The sequence below is a fragment of the Equus caballus genome, chromosome 2, assembly GCF_041296265.1.
Source record: "Equus caballus isolate H_3958 breed thoroughbred chromosome 2, TB-T2T, whole genome shotgun sequence".
NCBI lineage: Eukaryota > Metazoa > Chordata > Mammalia > Perissodactyla > Equidae > Equus > Equus caballus.
The window spans coordinates 97,781,390-97,798,795 of record NC_091685.1 but is presented as its reverse complement, the minus strand read 5'-3'; the positions used below and the strand labels follow the sequence as shown (position 1 = coordinate 97,798,795).

At 36.4% G+C, this 17,406-nt stretch overlaps 1 protein-coding gene and 1 long non-coding RNA gene across 3 annotated transcripts in view; one reads left to right on the top strand and one right to left on the bottom strand.

Annotated features, from left to right (window-relative positions):
- Positions 1–7,183, top strand: part of NAA15 (N-alpha-acetyltransferase 15, NatA auxiliary subunit) — a 79,184-nt gene extending 72,001 nt beyond the window's left edge. Inside the window, exons 18-20 of one of the 2 annotated variants that reach the window (XM_005607836.4) lie at positions 1,875–2,018; positions 2,979–3,076; positions 4,413–7,183. In XM_005607836.4, coding sequence (XP_005607893.1) covers positions 1,875–2,018; positions 2,979–3,076; positions 4,413–4,613 — 443 coding nt within the window. In that variant the 3' untranslated portion in view covers positions 4,614–7,183. Of the gene's footprint in view, positions 1–1,871; positions 2,019–2,978; positions 3,077–4,412 lie in introns of both variants that reach the window. The other variant, XM_001502496.6, reaches the window with a different exon arrangement.
- A 49-nt stretch (positions 7,184–7,232) lies between these two features.
- LOC106782875 (uncharacterized) lies at positions 7,233–16,873 on the bottom strand. The gene is made up of 3 exons (XR_002806496.2): positions 16,743–16,873; positions 7,683–7,797; positions 7,233–7,558 (listed from the first exon to the last, which is right to left on the bottom strand). It is a non-coding gene; the product is annotated as an uncharacterized lncRNA (long non-coding RNA).
- Positions 16,874–17,406: the final 533 nt, after the last annotated feature.

Here is a 17,406-nt window from a genome sequence, read left to right as displayed (position 1 = left end):
TGGGTCCTTCTAGTTGGGGCATGTGGGCCGCCGTCTCAACATGGCCTGACGAGTGGTGCCATGTCTGCGCCTAGGATCCAAACTGGTGAAACCGTGGGCCACTGAAGCGGAGCATGCAAACTTAACCACTCGGCCACAGGACCAGCCCCAAGTGGGCTTTTTTAAAAGCAGTTTATTTTCTGGGGAAATTGTTTAATCTGAGGAAGACAAGTTAAATGAAGTTAATGAAAAACATGAAAAGCTTAGCTTCTACCTATAATGAACTATGATGCAAACTATATAGTTATTTTCTCATCTGCACATAAAGTGTCTCGAAAGCGTTTCAGGCAAAACCCAACAAGGCCCATGGAAATAACATATTTTGTAGAATCCCAGCTGTGGTTTTTGACATGTTTATTGTATTGGCTATAGCCTATTTTAGCAACTTTTCTTCCTATTCTGTCTCTGCTTCTGTGCCCCCCCGAAAAACAAACATTGATAAATTGCCAAAACCAAGTTGAAAGTACAGCCATAATGGAGGTTAAGCTAAATTCTTTAACTAGTACTTATTTATTTGAATGAATCAATTCTGTAGAATGATAGAAGAAATGCTGTTTAACCAACTAAGGGCATATCGATCAATTATTCAGTTACTAGTTATGTGTAGGATATTTCAGTTGGATGTTTACTACTCAAGAGTTGAGTGTTTTTTAAACTTAGGGTAGTGACTCATTAGTGAGACAATGAAAGCAATTTAGTGGGTCATTACCAGCATTTGAAAACCTAAAATAGAATAGAGTAGAAAATATCAGCATGTGTCACACAAAGTAAGGATCAGTGAGTGTTCTGTGAAACTTTTTTGCTTCACATAATAAGTTATCCTTTATAGGATACATATTCATGAGAATACAAATACTTCGTTGCAGTCAAAGTTTGAAAGCCGCCACCATAGTTCCTAACCATAAGGGAAAATCTTTTTATGTTTTCAGTCTGTGACAAAAATGGTAACTACAGTATATCAAATACCTATTATATAATTAGCTCTTTTATACGTAGCTTTTCCTTACTGTAATCCTTCTGGGTTAAATATTACTCCAGTTTTGCAAATCAAGGAATAGGTTCAGAGAGGTTATGATTTGTCCAAGCCTAGCTCCATACCCAGGTCTGTCTGGCTCAAAGCTCCAGACTATCTCTCTATACCAAAATAATACTGAAACAAAGCATAACTAGGATTCAGTCCAGAGAGGTTGGGGGTCAGCTTTTCCATCTCCAAATCTCAAAGCCTGGAAATACGACGATGACTGTGCACTCATTACAGGAAAATACTTTGGTCTTCCTTGGAGTTTATTGTATAGTGATAGCTTAATTCACATAGCCCCTGAAAATAAAGGTCAATGAAGTCAACCATGTTTTTTTTTTAATTGATAATTTTATAATGCCTTACTTGGGTATAGAAGAAAATGGAGAGGGTGAGGAAAATTCTATTGTCTTCAGCACTACATATTTGCTGTGACATTGTTTACCAGGTAGGTGCCATCAAGCCCCTGCTTTACAGACTCTCTTTAAAGTTGAGAGAGGCAGCCCCTAGGGGCTTATACAAGGCCGTGGAACTACATCTTTCATCATCTATTTTTCTTTCTGTTCTTTTTCTGGAAATGAATCATCAGTCAATGAAATGTCTTTGAGTGCCTTTAGAAAATAGATTATTTAACACACACTCTTTAAATTTATATAGGTAAACTCTTCTTTAAATGTTGAATTATCAATAGGCTTATTTAGTCTTTGTATATAATTGCTTTGTTTCATTGGCCTCATCAAGTAGATAATTTAACTTCTACACACTTTATCAGAGTATCTAACTTCTAATAAGAGTTTGTCTTTAATTTGTTCAGCAGTGTGTGAAAGTAAAGATTTACCTGATACAGTTAGAACAGTATTAAAACAAGAAATGAATCGTCTTTTTGGAGCGACGAATCCAAAGAATTTTAATGAAACTTTTCTGAAAAGGAATTCTGATTCATTGCCACACAGATTATCAGGTAATCGCTTTGTTTTGTCCTTATCTTAGCCTTCTGAAACAACTTGTTTTTATTTTAATGACTCAATGACAAGGTTACACAGTTTTCATGTGGAAGAGGCAATGTGTATTTGTCACATTTTAGTCCCATGGCAACAGGAGCTTAAATATGCTTCCTATAAATTTTTTAAAATTTCTTAGATAAAATTATTACTGTGAATCAAGGTTAGTAGTTTCTCCTGGTTCAGTATAGGCATTACAGAGAAGCACGTATAACTGAATTTAGCTGTGTATTACATACAACGAAAGAGGAGCTTTCTTTCTATTTCTTTTCTTTTTCTCATCGACGTGCTCTTAAAATTCACTTGGATGTGACTGTCATCTTCCATTTCTCATGCTTATGTAAGATATCAAACTTGACAATGCTGAACACCTGAAAGCATCTCACAGGCAAGAGTCATCTGGCAAGGTTCTGTGCTAGTGAGCCAAAGTCTGGACTTGATGGGACCACATGGGTAGTAGTGTGCTTTTAAAATACCTGGCTAAGAAGCAGAGCAGCTTCGTATGCCTTAGTGAAATTCTGAATTCAGCTTTATGTCTCATACCATCAAGATTGGGTACCCCCCACCATCTTCCCCTCCTCCCCCAACATATGTATTTAATGAAGTATTCCCATCAACCTCATTTTAGAAAGAGGAAGACTATCCATGGTCCAACCACACAAAGACAAGTATTAGAATATTTGTATTTCTTCATAGTCTCTGTTACAATCATTCTCCTAGTTTGGACAGTAAGGCTATTTCTGGTCTACTGTCTCAGCATTTTTTTTTTTTAAATAGTGATTCAAAATGGCTGTTCCCGTTTTCCTAATAAAGTGCCACACACTGCACACATACCTTGCATTTTATATTTGAATGAATCGAGGATAAGACGCTGGTTTTACCTTGAAATAAAACAAATTTCCTTTTTTCTTCTCCTTTAGCTGCCAAAATGGTATATTATTTAGATCCTTCTAGTCAGAAGCGAGCTATAGAGTTGGCAACAACGCTTGATGAATCCCTCACTAACAGAAACCTCCAGGTAAAGAGTTTTTCATAATCTCTCTGTTAGAGTACCTGACTACTTTTTGTTTCTCTTTCCACCAAGAGAATAATTTATTTATGTATATTATTCTCCAAACCATTATGAATCCATGTCAGAAACTCACCTTATCTTAAGTTAATTTAGGACTATGTGTGTGCGTGCACATGCGCAGCAAGCTACTTGGCATTCAGTAACTAGTTTCACATCTGTTACTTAGAATAATTTTTTGAGAAATATGTTTTAGAAAAATCATATGTACATTCCATAGTTAAATTTTGGATTTCAGTTCATATCTGCATTTCTGAGCAAGCAGTGGTCTCAGTGAAGATTTTGACATATTTAAGATGTATTTACCAAGGGTTAAATTAAAATGCTCATTTTATAGCTTGTACTATAACATGAGGATTAAGTAGAGAAAAAGATAATATGGGTGTGTTGCAAAATACAGACTGTAGTTTAGACTAAAAATGAAGGACAGCTACTGTGTATGATAATCGGCCAGATAAAAAAGCACCTGCTGAAAGACAGTTAGATAGAGTCCCTTAATAGCAAATGAAGGAAATACCTGTGAAAGAAAAATTTGACTTGTTGGATGCTAATTAATGCATCATTTAGATTAGAACCTTTCCAGACTGGCAAAGTTTGTGGGGTATTATATATCTGGAAACTATGTAGTGTTTTCAAGCAAAAAAATGAAGAAAGAAAACATGAGAAATGCAAGTCAACATGAATCATTTAAGAATAAAAGAAAGCAGAACTATGTAGGGGTTTGGTTGAAAGAGTTATCAATTTTCATGATCACATTTTTCTTGCATACGTGCACTTTGTGTTGGAGACCTTCTTTCCTCCTTTCTTGCACATACCTTAAGGTTCTCTTTCATTTGAATGCAAGGTTGAAAAAAAATGTTTAATTTTGCCAACTGGCTCTAAGCCTCCAAAAAAAACTTAAAGGCTTAAGTGTAGTAATTGACAATAGCGTGTAAATTTCGACATTTATGCACAGGGCTAGGCTAGGCTGAGGCAATGTTGCCGCCTGGAGTTGGACATTTGCTGAGAGTGAGTTGACTCTTTAAATGTAGCACCCTGTACACTTTGCTTGGCCCACCTTAGTCCTAGCCCTGTTTATACATATCCGTCCTTTTGTATAAACACTGCAATTCTGAAGAAACTAATTCTAATGAAATGTATATGTGGGAGTAAATGCTTTTGTTTATCTTAAATATGTACATTTGCCTCTTATTTTGGAAATCTGTTGATAATGGAATGTCTAATGAAGTTCACAGTAAAACCTTTTTTTGGCCAAGTTATAACATGACCTTTTTTCTTTCTTTAGACATGTATGGAGGTGTTAGAAGCCTTGTGTGATGGGAGCCTAGGAGATTGTAAAGAAGCTGCTGAAGTTTATAGAGCAAATTGTCATAAGCTTTTCCCTTACGCTTTGGCTTTCATGCCTCCTGGATATGAAGAGGATATGAAGATCACAGTTAATGGAGATAGTTCTGCAGAAACTGAAGAACTGGCCAATGAAATTTGAACATCATTGAACAAGCAAATGGAATGACTTTGGACCATATCTAGTGTATAATATTTTTGTCACGCACCTGCTGCATTGCTCTAACTTACACAGAATGAGAAGAGTAAATGTTGTTGCCTTCAAATAGTGTTTTACGTTTTTTTATCCTGCTGAAAAAGTATATATAAAATATCTAACATATTACAGGATATAGGTTCAGTTTCTTAAAAAATTAAAAGCTGCTAAAATTGAGGGTTAAAAAAAGATACCTTATCCTATTCCTACCTACCCACCCATGTTTTTAAACTAATTTATATAAAATCTGGAGGCTGTTAACAGCTAACAAAGCAGGTGTGTGGCAGAAATATTACTTTAAATTTGTCTTGTGAGATTTTACTATATCTCAGACAGCATAAATGCTGTTTTAGCACTGGATTCTTTCACTGAGCACAAAGAGTTGTTGGGGCTTTAGCATCTGACTGATTTTGTTACGGGGTTGATTCTGACCATAGGAAGTATGCAATGTGAATCACTATTTACAGAGAAACCTACAACAGATGCTTGATGTTGTAGAAGCTGGGACATATAGATACCAAGCAGAATTATAAGAAACCTAGAGGGTGTTCAATACGCTTGTTGTGTTTCCAAAATTCACTGTACATGATCAGTTTGGTGTTCTTGTACCACAGTTTTTAACTGAAGGAACCAGTTGGAACAATCTCAATTTTAACTAAAACTTGAAGAACTAAAATAACAATGCAAAACGTTCAGCATTGGTTTGGCCAAACTTGTTAAAACTGTAATGCAAGAACCAAATGCACTGTGATGTGGCACCAACTAATTAGCAAGCATGAATTTTTTCACCCAAGAGTGAAAAAAGAAAATCTACCATGGCTTGAAGTTAAAAGAGCAGAACTCCTGACTACCATTCTATGACTGATCAAGAGACTAATAGTTAAAACCTCAGCAGGCCTTGTTCACGATATGCAGAAAAAAAAGTGCTGCAGTTTAGATACCTCTGGAATTTTTCCACAGTGTCACAGGTTTGTAATACTTGAAGCCCTACATTTCTAAGAATATATTTCTTGCTCAGTTGTTTCAGGCAAGCCCAAGACTTTGTAATTTTTAAAGGGCCCAAGATTTTTTTTTTCAATAACAGACCAGCTTCTTTTTCCTGCAGTTACAGATGTAATTCCTTTTTGTTGTCAAACATAAGGTACCAAATATGATGCAATAAATTGTTTTGAAAAACAGTTGTGTGAATATTTCAACTAATCTGTGTTGGGCTTCTGTGAAAATACACAGGTGGAAACAGAGGTGCAAGCCAGAGGCAGTGTATTTGCTGTAAGGCTAGTGCAGAGGGGAGCTGTGTAGAATGGGCTGAGTGCTGGCGTCAGGGAAATTCCGGAAAGCAAGTGTGGTGCTGCTCCTGCATTAAGATTTCAGTGAGGGCTAGGATGGTGGCAGGTACTATGAATGTAATTCATGATCCATTATTTGAAAGCAAAACTGAAAATTGCTGTTTTCATTGAGAAAATGAGCCTTAAAATGTTAAACCTGTACATTGAGAACAGTCTCAGGCTCAGTATTCTCATTGCGTTTGTAAGATCTGAGCAAATACGATTAGGTAAAATAAATTGATTGTATATATAATTGACCTTTTTGTGGTACTTTTAGTTCATAGAAAGGGTATTCTAAAGGGAATTTCCAGGAAACCTGATCCTTTTACTGATTGAACACTTGTGCTAAACTCAACCTTTCATAGTACATGACCTGCAGTCCACATCCTAGTCTAACAATTTAGTGATGTAAAGAGAAGTACAAACTGAACTCCAGTGCTTTGTTATGTTTTATTAACTAGCCCTGTCTCAGGAACATCTTAACAGATGGCAAAAAAAAAAAACACAAATAACTTTTTTTTCAACTTCTCCTATGAGTGGCAACTGAAGTTCTTATTGTTGGGAAAGAACACTAGTGCTACCTCTGCCACTAATGAGGTGTTTGGAGGAGGCACCAGCCATATGATAGGGGGTGTACGTGTGAATTATGTTTAAACTCTACTGTATATTAAAATGAAATTCATATATTTGCCTTGACAATGTTCAAATGATGTAGATTGTCTTAGAATGAATATTCATGAGTACTCAGAACTCTTGATGCAGATGCCACCGTGAGGAGCTAAATTCCTAACGTGTATATTGTATTCCAACCCAATTTTACTGGAAATATTGAATAAATATTTTATTTTCTTTCAGGTTTACTTGATAGTGGATACATTGTCTGGTGTCAGAGGACCTTGACAGGGTTCATTTTATGTCCAGACATCACCCCTAAAACATTGTACTGTGCCACTTTGAGTAGTATCAACTGGATCATCTCACGTTTGCCTCATTCACTCTTAATTCCAAATGATACTGTGGGGGGAAAACAGGGTTAGAAAAACAAGTGGAAAAAAAAATGCAGTGATGTTGTAATCTAAACAAGTGCCTTATGTTTATTGCTAAGAATTGGTGTTATCAACCCTTTTGAGAAGAAAGGGTCCATTGACCTGTATTAACATAGGAAAGTAAAGTTCTTTTTGTTTTTCTTTATATTTACTACTCTTGTCATTTCTCATTTAAAAATGAAAATCTGACTAGGTTAGTTTATTCAGCTTTAATTAGATAGTTGAGTCATACATTTTCAGCGTTTTCCTGTGTCTGTTTATTATGCACAAAAATACAGTGTGATCTATAATAGCATGACTAAAAATAGTCCCAATATAAGTGAGTAGTTGTTCTGTGGGTTTTATCAGGCCCTTGTTTTTCACAATAGCAATAATTTTATTGCTATTAGAGCTGTGGAATTAAAGCTGTGATTAAGAAGAGGCCGGAAAATTGTGGTCTAGATTCAGGTAGGCTGTGATAAATTCAGGGCAGTCTCTTCTGCACAATCTCTAGGAATACTTCAGTTGCCGTATGTAGCTTCTGTTTGGAAAAACATAAAATGTGAAGTGTTGGATTTTCTTACAAGATGCGTATGTATTTGTCTTAGTGATTACCAGCCTTAAATTTTGAAATTATTCTTAAGAGAATTCAAAGGAAGACTGACCTTTCGGATGGATGGAAGGTAGTCTTTCTGTTCTAGCTCATGCTCCACTTCAGGTTGCAAAGTTTCTTGATACCATTCTGCTATCATCTAAACTTTGCTGAATCCACTGCTAAACCTAAATTGAAAACAAAACCCCATGGAATGAATGGCTGTGTTGCATTACATAGGGAGCTGAAAGCTTAAGTTTTGTTCCAATTTTAATGGTTGGAAATCTCACAACTTGCAGCAATAAAACATTTTTGGAAAAGGTTATTTATTGAATTGCACTTTTCGCGTTTCAGTATGCAGTCTACAAGATGGATGTTGAAATAAAAGTATTGATAGTGTGCAGGAGGTTTTGGAGAAAAGAATGCACTTACTTCGATAAAGCAGGATTGTTGGTTACATACTGTGAGTTATACAGCCTATTTAACACTGCTACCTCCGTCAGAACATGCCCCCTTCTCATGGTGTCATAAAAATGGGCAGAAGGAAAGGGAGCAGTATGTAATAGGAAAGAGGGTCTAAAAGTTTCCAGCCTTTGTTTATCCAGTTGCCTTTGAAGCAATGCCATCTTGGGACTGTAGCCAGAAGAAAGAAAAAATTGGTAGTATTTAAATGAGAACTTTTACTAAATTGTCAAACATAGACAAGCTTGGAATCTTAATATTCAGTGCTCTTTACAGAGTTATGTGTGCCAAAAACAATATAGACTTTGTTTCAAGGCTGCTTGTAGCAAAAGTAAAGTTGATACTTGGCAATCTAACAAGACTATAATTCTTACAGAATTATAGTTTTTCTTTATATTTACTACTCTTGTTCTTTACTACTCTATAGTTCTTACAGAACTATAATAGTTCTTACATTTTCTTATCAGGCCTTTCTTTGTGTCTATTTTAAGGGTCTGTATTAATTCATACAAGTGGTACAATTCTTCCTAACTGGAGAAAGATTGGTGGTGATGAATATATGATGGAAATTTTCTTATATGTGATATAAAGATTTCTGCTATTGCTACATCTTCAGCTTGACCTCAATAAGTACAAATTATCTTCTCATTTAGAAACAAGATTGGAATGAAGAGATTTTTGGAATATGTCCTGGATCCCGTGGCTTGCTTTCAGCTAATTACCTTTACCTTCTAGGTTTAGTTACCTGTGCGTTGTCTAACAAACAAGAAGCCTCTCTGTACTGTTCTACGGCTGTCTTTCCAATCTACCGTAGTTGCCCAACAGTGAGCTTCTATAAACTTACCACTTCTTTACTTTGATCTACCAGTTTATTGAGTCCGCTGTCTAATGCTTGATGGCGCATCACAACTGGCATAGGAACTGGCTTTTCTAAAGTGTTCTCCGAAAACTCTGGTGTTTCTTCATTAATAATGAATAACTAAATTAGCTACCACCTCATCTTTCTTTTGAACTAATTTGCCTTCAAGTTGTCCTAATGCTGGTTGATATCTTTAAAATGAAAAGGGGGCCATTTAAAGAAGTAGATAACAAACCTATCTCCCAGATTCTTCCCCTTTAAATTCTGAACTTTGGAATACTAGATACTAATTAGTCCCTTCTGTCTATTAGGACAGTAATAGAAGTATTCAGAAACATTCAGCTGGTGGTGTACTGTTGACATTATTTGCTCAGATCTTCATTGAAAAGGACCTAAGCATAAGCCAACCACTTCACTTGTAATTTTTAAAATAACTTAAAAGTTTTATTCCCAGAGCCCAGTTCTTATTTCAAGAATTCCATTTCACATAACATTTTTCACTCAACTGCTAGGATGCTTTTTGTTTGGAGAAATGTCTAATTATAATATGAAGTTAAATGATTAATGCTTTGGTTCAGACTCATGTAAATCCATTTCTAATGTGATATATGAAATCTTAAGGATTTACACTGGGTACATTTTAGTATAAAGCTATAGTGACTAGGAGAGTACATAGTAGATATTCAAATATTTGTTAAATTTGCTGTGATATTAATATTGCCCTACAGATTGTAGAAAATAGCAATAAAGTACTATTAATTTTCAGGTCACCTGCAAAGGCTCACAAATTTTTTATCCCTTATCTGTTGACTTAGAGTACTCCCTATATTTGCCCCTTGTCCTTCTCTGTTGGTCTTAAGGAATTTCCTCAAAATAGCACAGATCCATTATATTTTAAATATGTTGAATGGATTTCTTTTTTTTCTTTTCCATTTTTTCCTTTTTTTTTAATTAAGGTTATGAAAGTTAACATCCTTGTAAAATTACAGTTGTACATCATTATTAGTCATGTTGTAGGTACACCACTTCACCCCTAGTGCCCTCCCCCCACCCCCCTTTCCCCTGGCAACCACCAATCAGTTCTCTTTGTCCATATGTTAACTATCACCTATGAGTGGAGTCATACAGAGTTCGTCTTTCTCTGTCTGGCTTATTTCACTCAACATAATACCCTCAAGGTCTATCCATGTTGTTGTGAATGGGACGACTTTGTCCTTTTTTATGGCTGAGTAGTATTCCATTGTGTGTGTGTGTGTGTGTGTGTGTGTGTGTGTGTATGTATATATATATATATATATATATATATATATATATATATATATATACCACATCTTCTTTATCCAATCATCAGTTGCTGGGCACTTAGGTTGGTTCCATGACTTGGCTATCGTGAATAATGCTGCGATGAACATAGGGGTGCATGGAACTTTTGGAATTGCTGATTTCAGGTTCTTAGGATGGATACCCAGTAGTGGGATGGCTGGGTCATAAGGTATGTCTATTCTTAACTTTTTGAGGAATCTCCATACTGTTTTCCATAGTGGCTGCACCAGTTTGCATTCCCACCAAAAGTGTATGAGGGTTCTCCTTTCTCCACAGCCTCTCCAACATTTGTCACTCTTGGTTTTGGATATTTTTGCCATTCTAACAGGTGTAAGGTGATATCTTAGTGTAGTTTTGATTTGCATTTCCCTGATGATTAGTGATGATGAGCATCTTTTCATGTGTCTATTGGCCATCCGTATATCTTCTTTGGAGAAATGTCTGTTCATGCCCCCTGCCCATTTTGTAATTGGGTTGTTTGATTTTTTATTGTTGAGTTGTGTGAGTTCTTTGTATATTATGGAGATTAACCCATTGTCAGATAAATAACTTGTGAATATTTTTTCCCAATTAGTGGGCTGTTTTTTTTTGTTTCAATCCTGTTTTCCCTTGCCTTGAAGAAGCTCTTTAGTCTGATGAAGTCCCATTTGTTTATTCTTTCTATTGTTTCCCTCATGTGAGGGGTTATGGTGTCCGAAAAGATTCTTTTGAAGCTGATGTCAAAAGAGTGTACTGCCGATATTGTCTTCTAGAATTATTGTTTCAGGCCTAATCTTTAGGTCTTTGATCCATTTTGAGTTTATTTTAGTAAATGGTGAAAAAGAATGGTTGATGTTCATTCTTTTACATGTGGCTGTCCAGTTTACCCAGCACCATTTGTTGAAGAGACTTTCTTTCCTCCATTGTAGGCCCTCAGCTCCTTTGTCAAAGATTAGCTGTCCATAGATGTGTGGTTTTATTTCTGGGCTTTCAATTCTGTTCCATTGGTCTGTGCACCTGTTTTTGTACCAGTACCATGCTGTTTTGATTACTGTAGCTTTGTAGTATGTTTTGAAGTCAGGGATTGTGATGCCACCAGCTTTGTTCTTCTTTCTCAGGATTGCTTTAGCAATTCGGGGTCTTTTGTTGCCCCATATGAATTTTAGGATTCTTTGTTCAATTTCTGTAAAGAATGACATTGGAATTCTGATTGGGATAACGTTGAATCTGTAGATTGCTTTAGGTAGTATGGACATTTTAACTATGTTTATTCTTCCAATCCATGTGCATGGAATGTCTTTCCATCTCTTTATGTTGTCGTCAATTTCTTTCAAGAAGGTCTTGTAGTTTTCGTTGTATAGATCTTTCACTTCCTTGGTTAAATTTATCCCAAGGTATTTTATTCTTTTTGTTGGGATCGTGAATGGGATTGAGTTCTTAAGATCTTTTTCTGTTAGTTCATTGTTAGCATATAGAAATACTACTGATTTATGTATGTTGATTTAAACCCTGCAACTTTGCTGTAGTTGTTGATTGTTTCTAATAGTTTTTCTATGGATTCTTTGGGGTTTTCTATATATAAGATCATGTCGTCTGCAAACAGCGAGAGTTTTACTTCTTTGTTGCCTATTTGGATTCCTTTTATTTCTTTTTCCTGCCGAATTGCTCTGGCCAAAACCTCCAGTACGATGTTGAATAAGAGTGGTGAAAGTGGGCACCCTTGTCTTGTTCCTGTTCTGAGAGGGAATTTCCTCAAAATAGCACAGATCCATTATATTTTAAATATGTTGAATGGATTTCTTACATCTAGTTTTTGGATTCTTTTCTGTAGTTTGTCAGAGGAATGGTTGTGACGGGCTTTGTAGGAAGCAGATGACTGGAGGACCATCCTCTCACTTTCTCAGTTGCCTCTTCATTGTGGCTTTAGTTGCCAGTGACTCTACTCATCCTTCATGTCTTTAGCAACCAGCCACCCAGGTAACATCATATCCAGTGGAAGTAAGTTACTACAAAGATTGTCACTCAGTAGTAGTTTTTCATCAAACAGTATGAAGGGGCTGGTAACACACACCGCCTACCTGGCAAGCTGTGTTTTCTACAGCCTAGTATCTCCACTTTTAATCAAAGGAGACACTAGATAGGAATCTGTAATGATTATTTCTAGACACTTGACCTACAGTCAGTGTTTATCGCAATGAATAGCTGTGGTCCACAGTTAACCTTCTCTACTTAGGATAGGCAAAATTGACTCCTTTCAAGTCATAAACTCAACCCTGTTTGTATATTAGAAACCCAGGGGAACTATTTAAATAACACGCAAACCTCAATGCCCAGGCCCACCTGCAAAGATTCTACTTTAAATGATCAAGAGTCAGGCCTGGGCATTGGTCCTGTCCTTTCTTTTTTTCAAAGACTACCCTGGTGACTTTAAGGTGCATCCAAAGTTGAGAACCACTGTCCTTGATGAGGAAGAAGTTTTAAATATTTTATAATATTGGGGTTTTTTCCCTCAAAGAGAGGGGCAAGCAACTACATAAGTAAAAAAAGTTTACCCCATCTTACATTGAGGGGAAGAACTTGTATCTGAAGTTTCTGTCAAGAGCTTTCTGGTTATTTTTAAGTCCATGCTTTTCTCTACTTTAATCATGCTGCTAAACTAGACTACCTTAGATGCTGGGATTCAAAGAAAAAGAACCACCTCTTCCTAGTTTTATTAGATGTCATGGTAACTTGTCTCCATTGAGGCAACTTTTAAAACATAATTGCCATAGCAGATGCTTGAGTTTTTGAGTGGATGAGTACCAAAGCAAAGCACAGTGTGGCAGGCTTTTAAACAAGTATAGGTGGTAGATACGACTCCCTGAAAATGCATGCGCACCTAACCCCCAATCAAGTATATGTTTTTTTCTCCCCCAAAGACTGCATTTTCCATAAACGAGTGAATTGCTGTTACAAATCTCACATGTGAAAGGAACCGTGATTTTTAGGACAACCCGAAGCTACATGTTGGCCTGTTAATAAAGAATCTGGAAAGGAGATTTACATGCTACAAAATCATATTTCAAACTAAAACCTGCTTTATGAGATCTGTTGAAATAACATTCTGTATAGATCTCCCTAATCTGTCCATTCTAATATTTTTCTTTAATACAATAAGGATTGTTTTAGAGACTAACCCTCAATTCTATCTAGTTTGTTCTTGACGGGTTAAAGAATTTGATAAATGAGTCTGGTTGTGTTGACACTGTTCATCACCATTCTCAAGTTTATAGACATGGATGATTTTCTCACCTTTGCAACCTGGAGGGTCTTAATTGTTTTAGCCTTTCGAATAGAAGGCTTTCCTTATGCTTTAGTACTCTTCTCTAATCTTTGTGGCTAAATACTAAATTATTGTGGCTTGGTACAACAATAGTATGATGTAGTTAAAACACGCGATTTTAAGTCAGACAGAACTAGGTTTAAATCCTGGCTCAGCTCCCTTAGGCAAGATACTAAGAATTCCTAGTGCATGTAGCTGTTGGAAGGATTAAGTAACATACTGCATATAACATAATTCCCACAAGGCCTGACACATAGTAAGCATTCATTATAAATATCAGTACTATTAGCAAAAGGATGTCCTTTTCTGTTTAGTTGTCAGTACTCTACGTGATTATCTTTATTTCCCTATGCAGTACTTTGGGCCAGCATATTCAGGAAATGGTTTATAGTCTTTTCCTAGGTACTAGCAGCTCAAATTTTTATTTTTTCCTAGTACTTTATATGTGCTAGTTCTTTACACTATTTTGCCTTTTTACACAGAAAACCACCTGTAATACCTCCATCCTCCATCATCATTTTGACATTCATGGAAACTATAACTCGTCTTAGTGAACTTGGCAGATTTCTTGATTCTGCTGTTTAAAATTATTTAGAAGATGTGAAATAAGGCCAGTCCCGGTGTCCTTCCTTCCTCTCGGTAGTTATTGAATGCCTACCACCTCCAGGAACTATGCTTCATATTGGGGATATATGACATGGTCCTCGCTCTCTTATTTTTCACAGGCTAGTAAAGGAGACAGACAAATCAAGAAATGATTCCAACAGCGATCTGTAAACCCCTAGGAGTCAGTACTCATTTCTGTTTGGATGGACTAGGAAAGTTTAACAGAAAGAATGTTCACTTGAGTCTGGAAAGATAAAGATGAGTTGCCTAGACAGACAAAAGATAGCATGGGCCTAGAGGCACAGATACATGAAACAAGATATACTATCATGCGCTGCATAACGACATTTCGGTCAACAGACTGCATATAGACGGTGGTCCCAAGACATTAGTACCATATAGCCTAAGTGTATAGTAGGCTAAACCATCTAGGTCTGTGTAAGTACACTCTGTGATATTCCCACAACAATGAAGTCATCTAATAATGCTTTTCTCAGAATGTGTCGTCATCGTTAAGTGACACATGACTGTAGTGTATTCAGGGACTTTATGTAAACTAGTGTGAACAGAATCTAGGGAATGGAGCTGAGGCTCAGAGTAGAGGGAGACTTAGATGACACTAAAAGACTAGATTTGGCTTTGTGTAAGCAAAGGACAGTTATTGAAGAATTAGGGGAGGATGATAAGTGTTTAAGAGAATTTTTTTAGCAATGTGATGGTGTGGATGGGGAGCAAGGTTGGAGGCACCAAGACTAACCAGGAGACTCAAGTTGAGCTAATGAATAATGGCTATCATTCGCTGAGCTCTTACTATGTGCCAGGCAATGTAGTAAGCAATTATTGTAGTTAGTTCATTTCAGCCTTGAAAAAGCCACATGAGACAGTCATCATTCCATTTAATAGAAAACTTGAGGATCATAATTGGCCCATGGTCACACAGCTTGTAAGTGATAAAGATCTGCTTTCAAGCACAGGTATGTCTAACGCCAAAGTGCTTGCTTCTGATCAATATAACCTCTGGCAAGAAGTGGTAAGGACAAACACAGTAAGTATGGAGAGGAGAGCAGGGATTCATGAGATGTTAAGAAGGTAGGACCTAGATCAGCTGACTCTGTTGGAGGGAGGAGGGCAGTGCACAGGGAAGTTAAAGTTAACAATGATGTCCAGAGTTTTGGTCTAAAACTGTCTTTGTGTGATTAAGAGAGTAAGAATTAGGAAGAAGAGACTGAGGAGAAAAGAGGGTTTTTTAAGACATGAATTTTAGGTGCTTATGGGACAAAAGTAAGTCCCTTAAGATGTGTAGTAGGCAGCTAGGTATATGGGTCTGGAACTTAGAAGAGAAATGACTTGAAGAGTGAGTTGTGAGTGGTGTGGCTTGGACAAGACTGCTCAAAGAGAATGAACAAAGATGATGACTCGCAAATACCAAGAGAAGGAGGTAGAGGAGGAGAAGCTAGCAAAAGAGACCAAGAAATAGTCAAAAAGCTAGGAAAGGAGAAGATAATGGTGTTGAGGAATCAAAGTTTTTCTAGTATTGGACTCAACAGGGTCAAAAGCAAGATACTATAATTCACATCTATCAAGTTGGTAACATTTTAAAAGTCTGAATATCAAATGTTGGCAAGGATGTTGAAAAAAACATGGGAACCCTCAGGCACTGTCTCTGGGAGTATAAATTGGTATAATCATTATGAGGGCAATTGGCAATATTCACTTACTAAAATTAAACGTGCGTATCCTATGAACCAGCAATTCCCACTAGGCGATATAGATATAGATATAGATATAGATATAGATATATAGATATGTCCTGTAAACATTCCTACACATTTGCCAGAGAGACGTCAAAGAATGTTCATCGCAGTATTGTTTATAATAATGAAATTTGGAAATAAAATGTCTGTAACATAAGAATGGATAAATTGTGCTATGTTCATTTAATGGAATGCTATACAGTTAGAACAAATAAACTAGCATTAAGTGAATCAAGGATTACCCTCCCAAACAGTGGTGATCAAAAAAAAGCAAGTTAAATGGCATCATATCGTATTTCTTGTACATAAATTTTTTAAAAATGTAAAACAACACTAAGTATGGTTTATGGATATATTCACATAAAGTAAAAGTTTGAAAACAGCTTGAGAATTACAGACACAAAATTCAGGCCAGTGGTTCTCTTTAGAGGAGGGAGAGGCACATAGGTGGCCTATTAATTTTTATTTCTTAAAAAACATGTTTGAGATAATGTGGCAAAATATTAAGATTTGGTGTTTTTGTTAATTTTGGGTCTATATGGGATACCTTTTTAAAGTTAAAAAAGTAAAACAATTTAATTTTTTATTCCTCACTGAAAAAGTAGGTGGACAAAAAATACTGGATAATACTAATTCACTCAGAAAGTAGAGAATCTACAATTGAAACAAATGCTGCTTTTGTTTCTATATTCTCCCAAAAGGTCAAGGGCACTTTTACTGATTTATCAAGAATAGTGAGAGAATGAAAAGCAGGAGGGAGCATTACCAGGATGTGTAACATAATTTTTCAGGAGGAAAAGAGGCTCAGTAATATCTAAACATTGTTACCTTCGTAATTTCCAAAGTGCTCCTCTGTAGGTGCTATCCCTTCTTTACAGAGATGTTAAACAACTTGCTACAGGGCACCCAGCCAGTAGTAGAAGGCCAGGTCAAAGAAGCCGTGTGTGTCTTTCCCTGTGTCACTCCTCCCATTATTAGCTGGATGTTCAAGGTCACAGAACTGTAGATGTCAGAGCAGGAACTTGAACCCAGGTTTTTCATTTCAAGGCAAACTAAACCACTCTATGTTCCTGGATCCCATTATTTCAACTAGAGAGCTATTACCGAAGTTAAATGCCTTGTGCTATTTAGAACTTCCTTAGAAGAAAGAATTGTTGAAGTAAAAAAATGGGTATTTTCTAAACTGCATTTTTAGTCAGTATTTGTTTATCCCTTTTGTTACATACAACATACTTTATTCTGACACTGCTTTATGTTTCAAACTTTTCTTTTCCGTAACTCCTGGTTATGCTGGCATTTGGAATTCCTTTTACAATGGGAAAGTGGATCTTTAAGATGGTGAAGATAAGTGTGTAAGATCATTTGCCAGTTCCATGAATTAGAAACTACCATCCCTGTATACCCTTAAGTGAAATACAGTGTCCTGCGAAAGAAACCACTCCAGTGGATAAGATGCAAGTAGTAAAGTGGCCAAGAGCTGTAGGTTATAGAT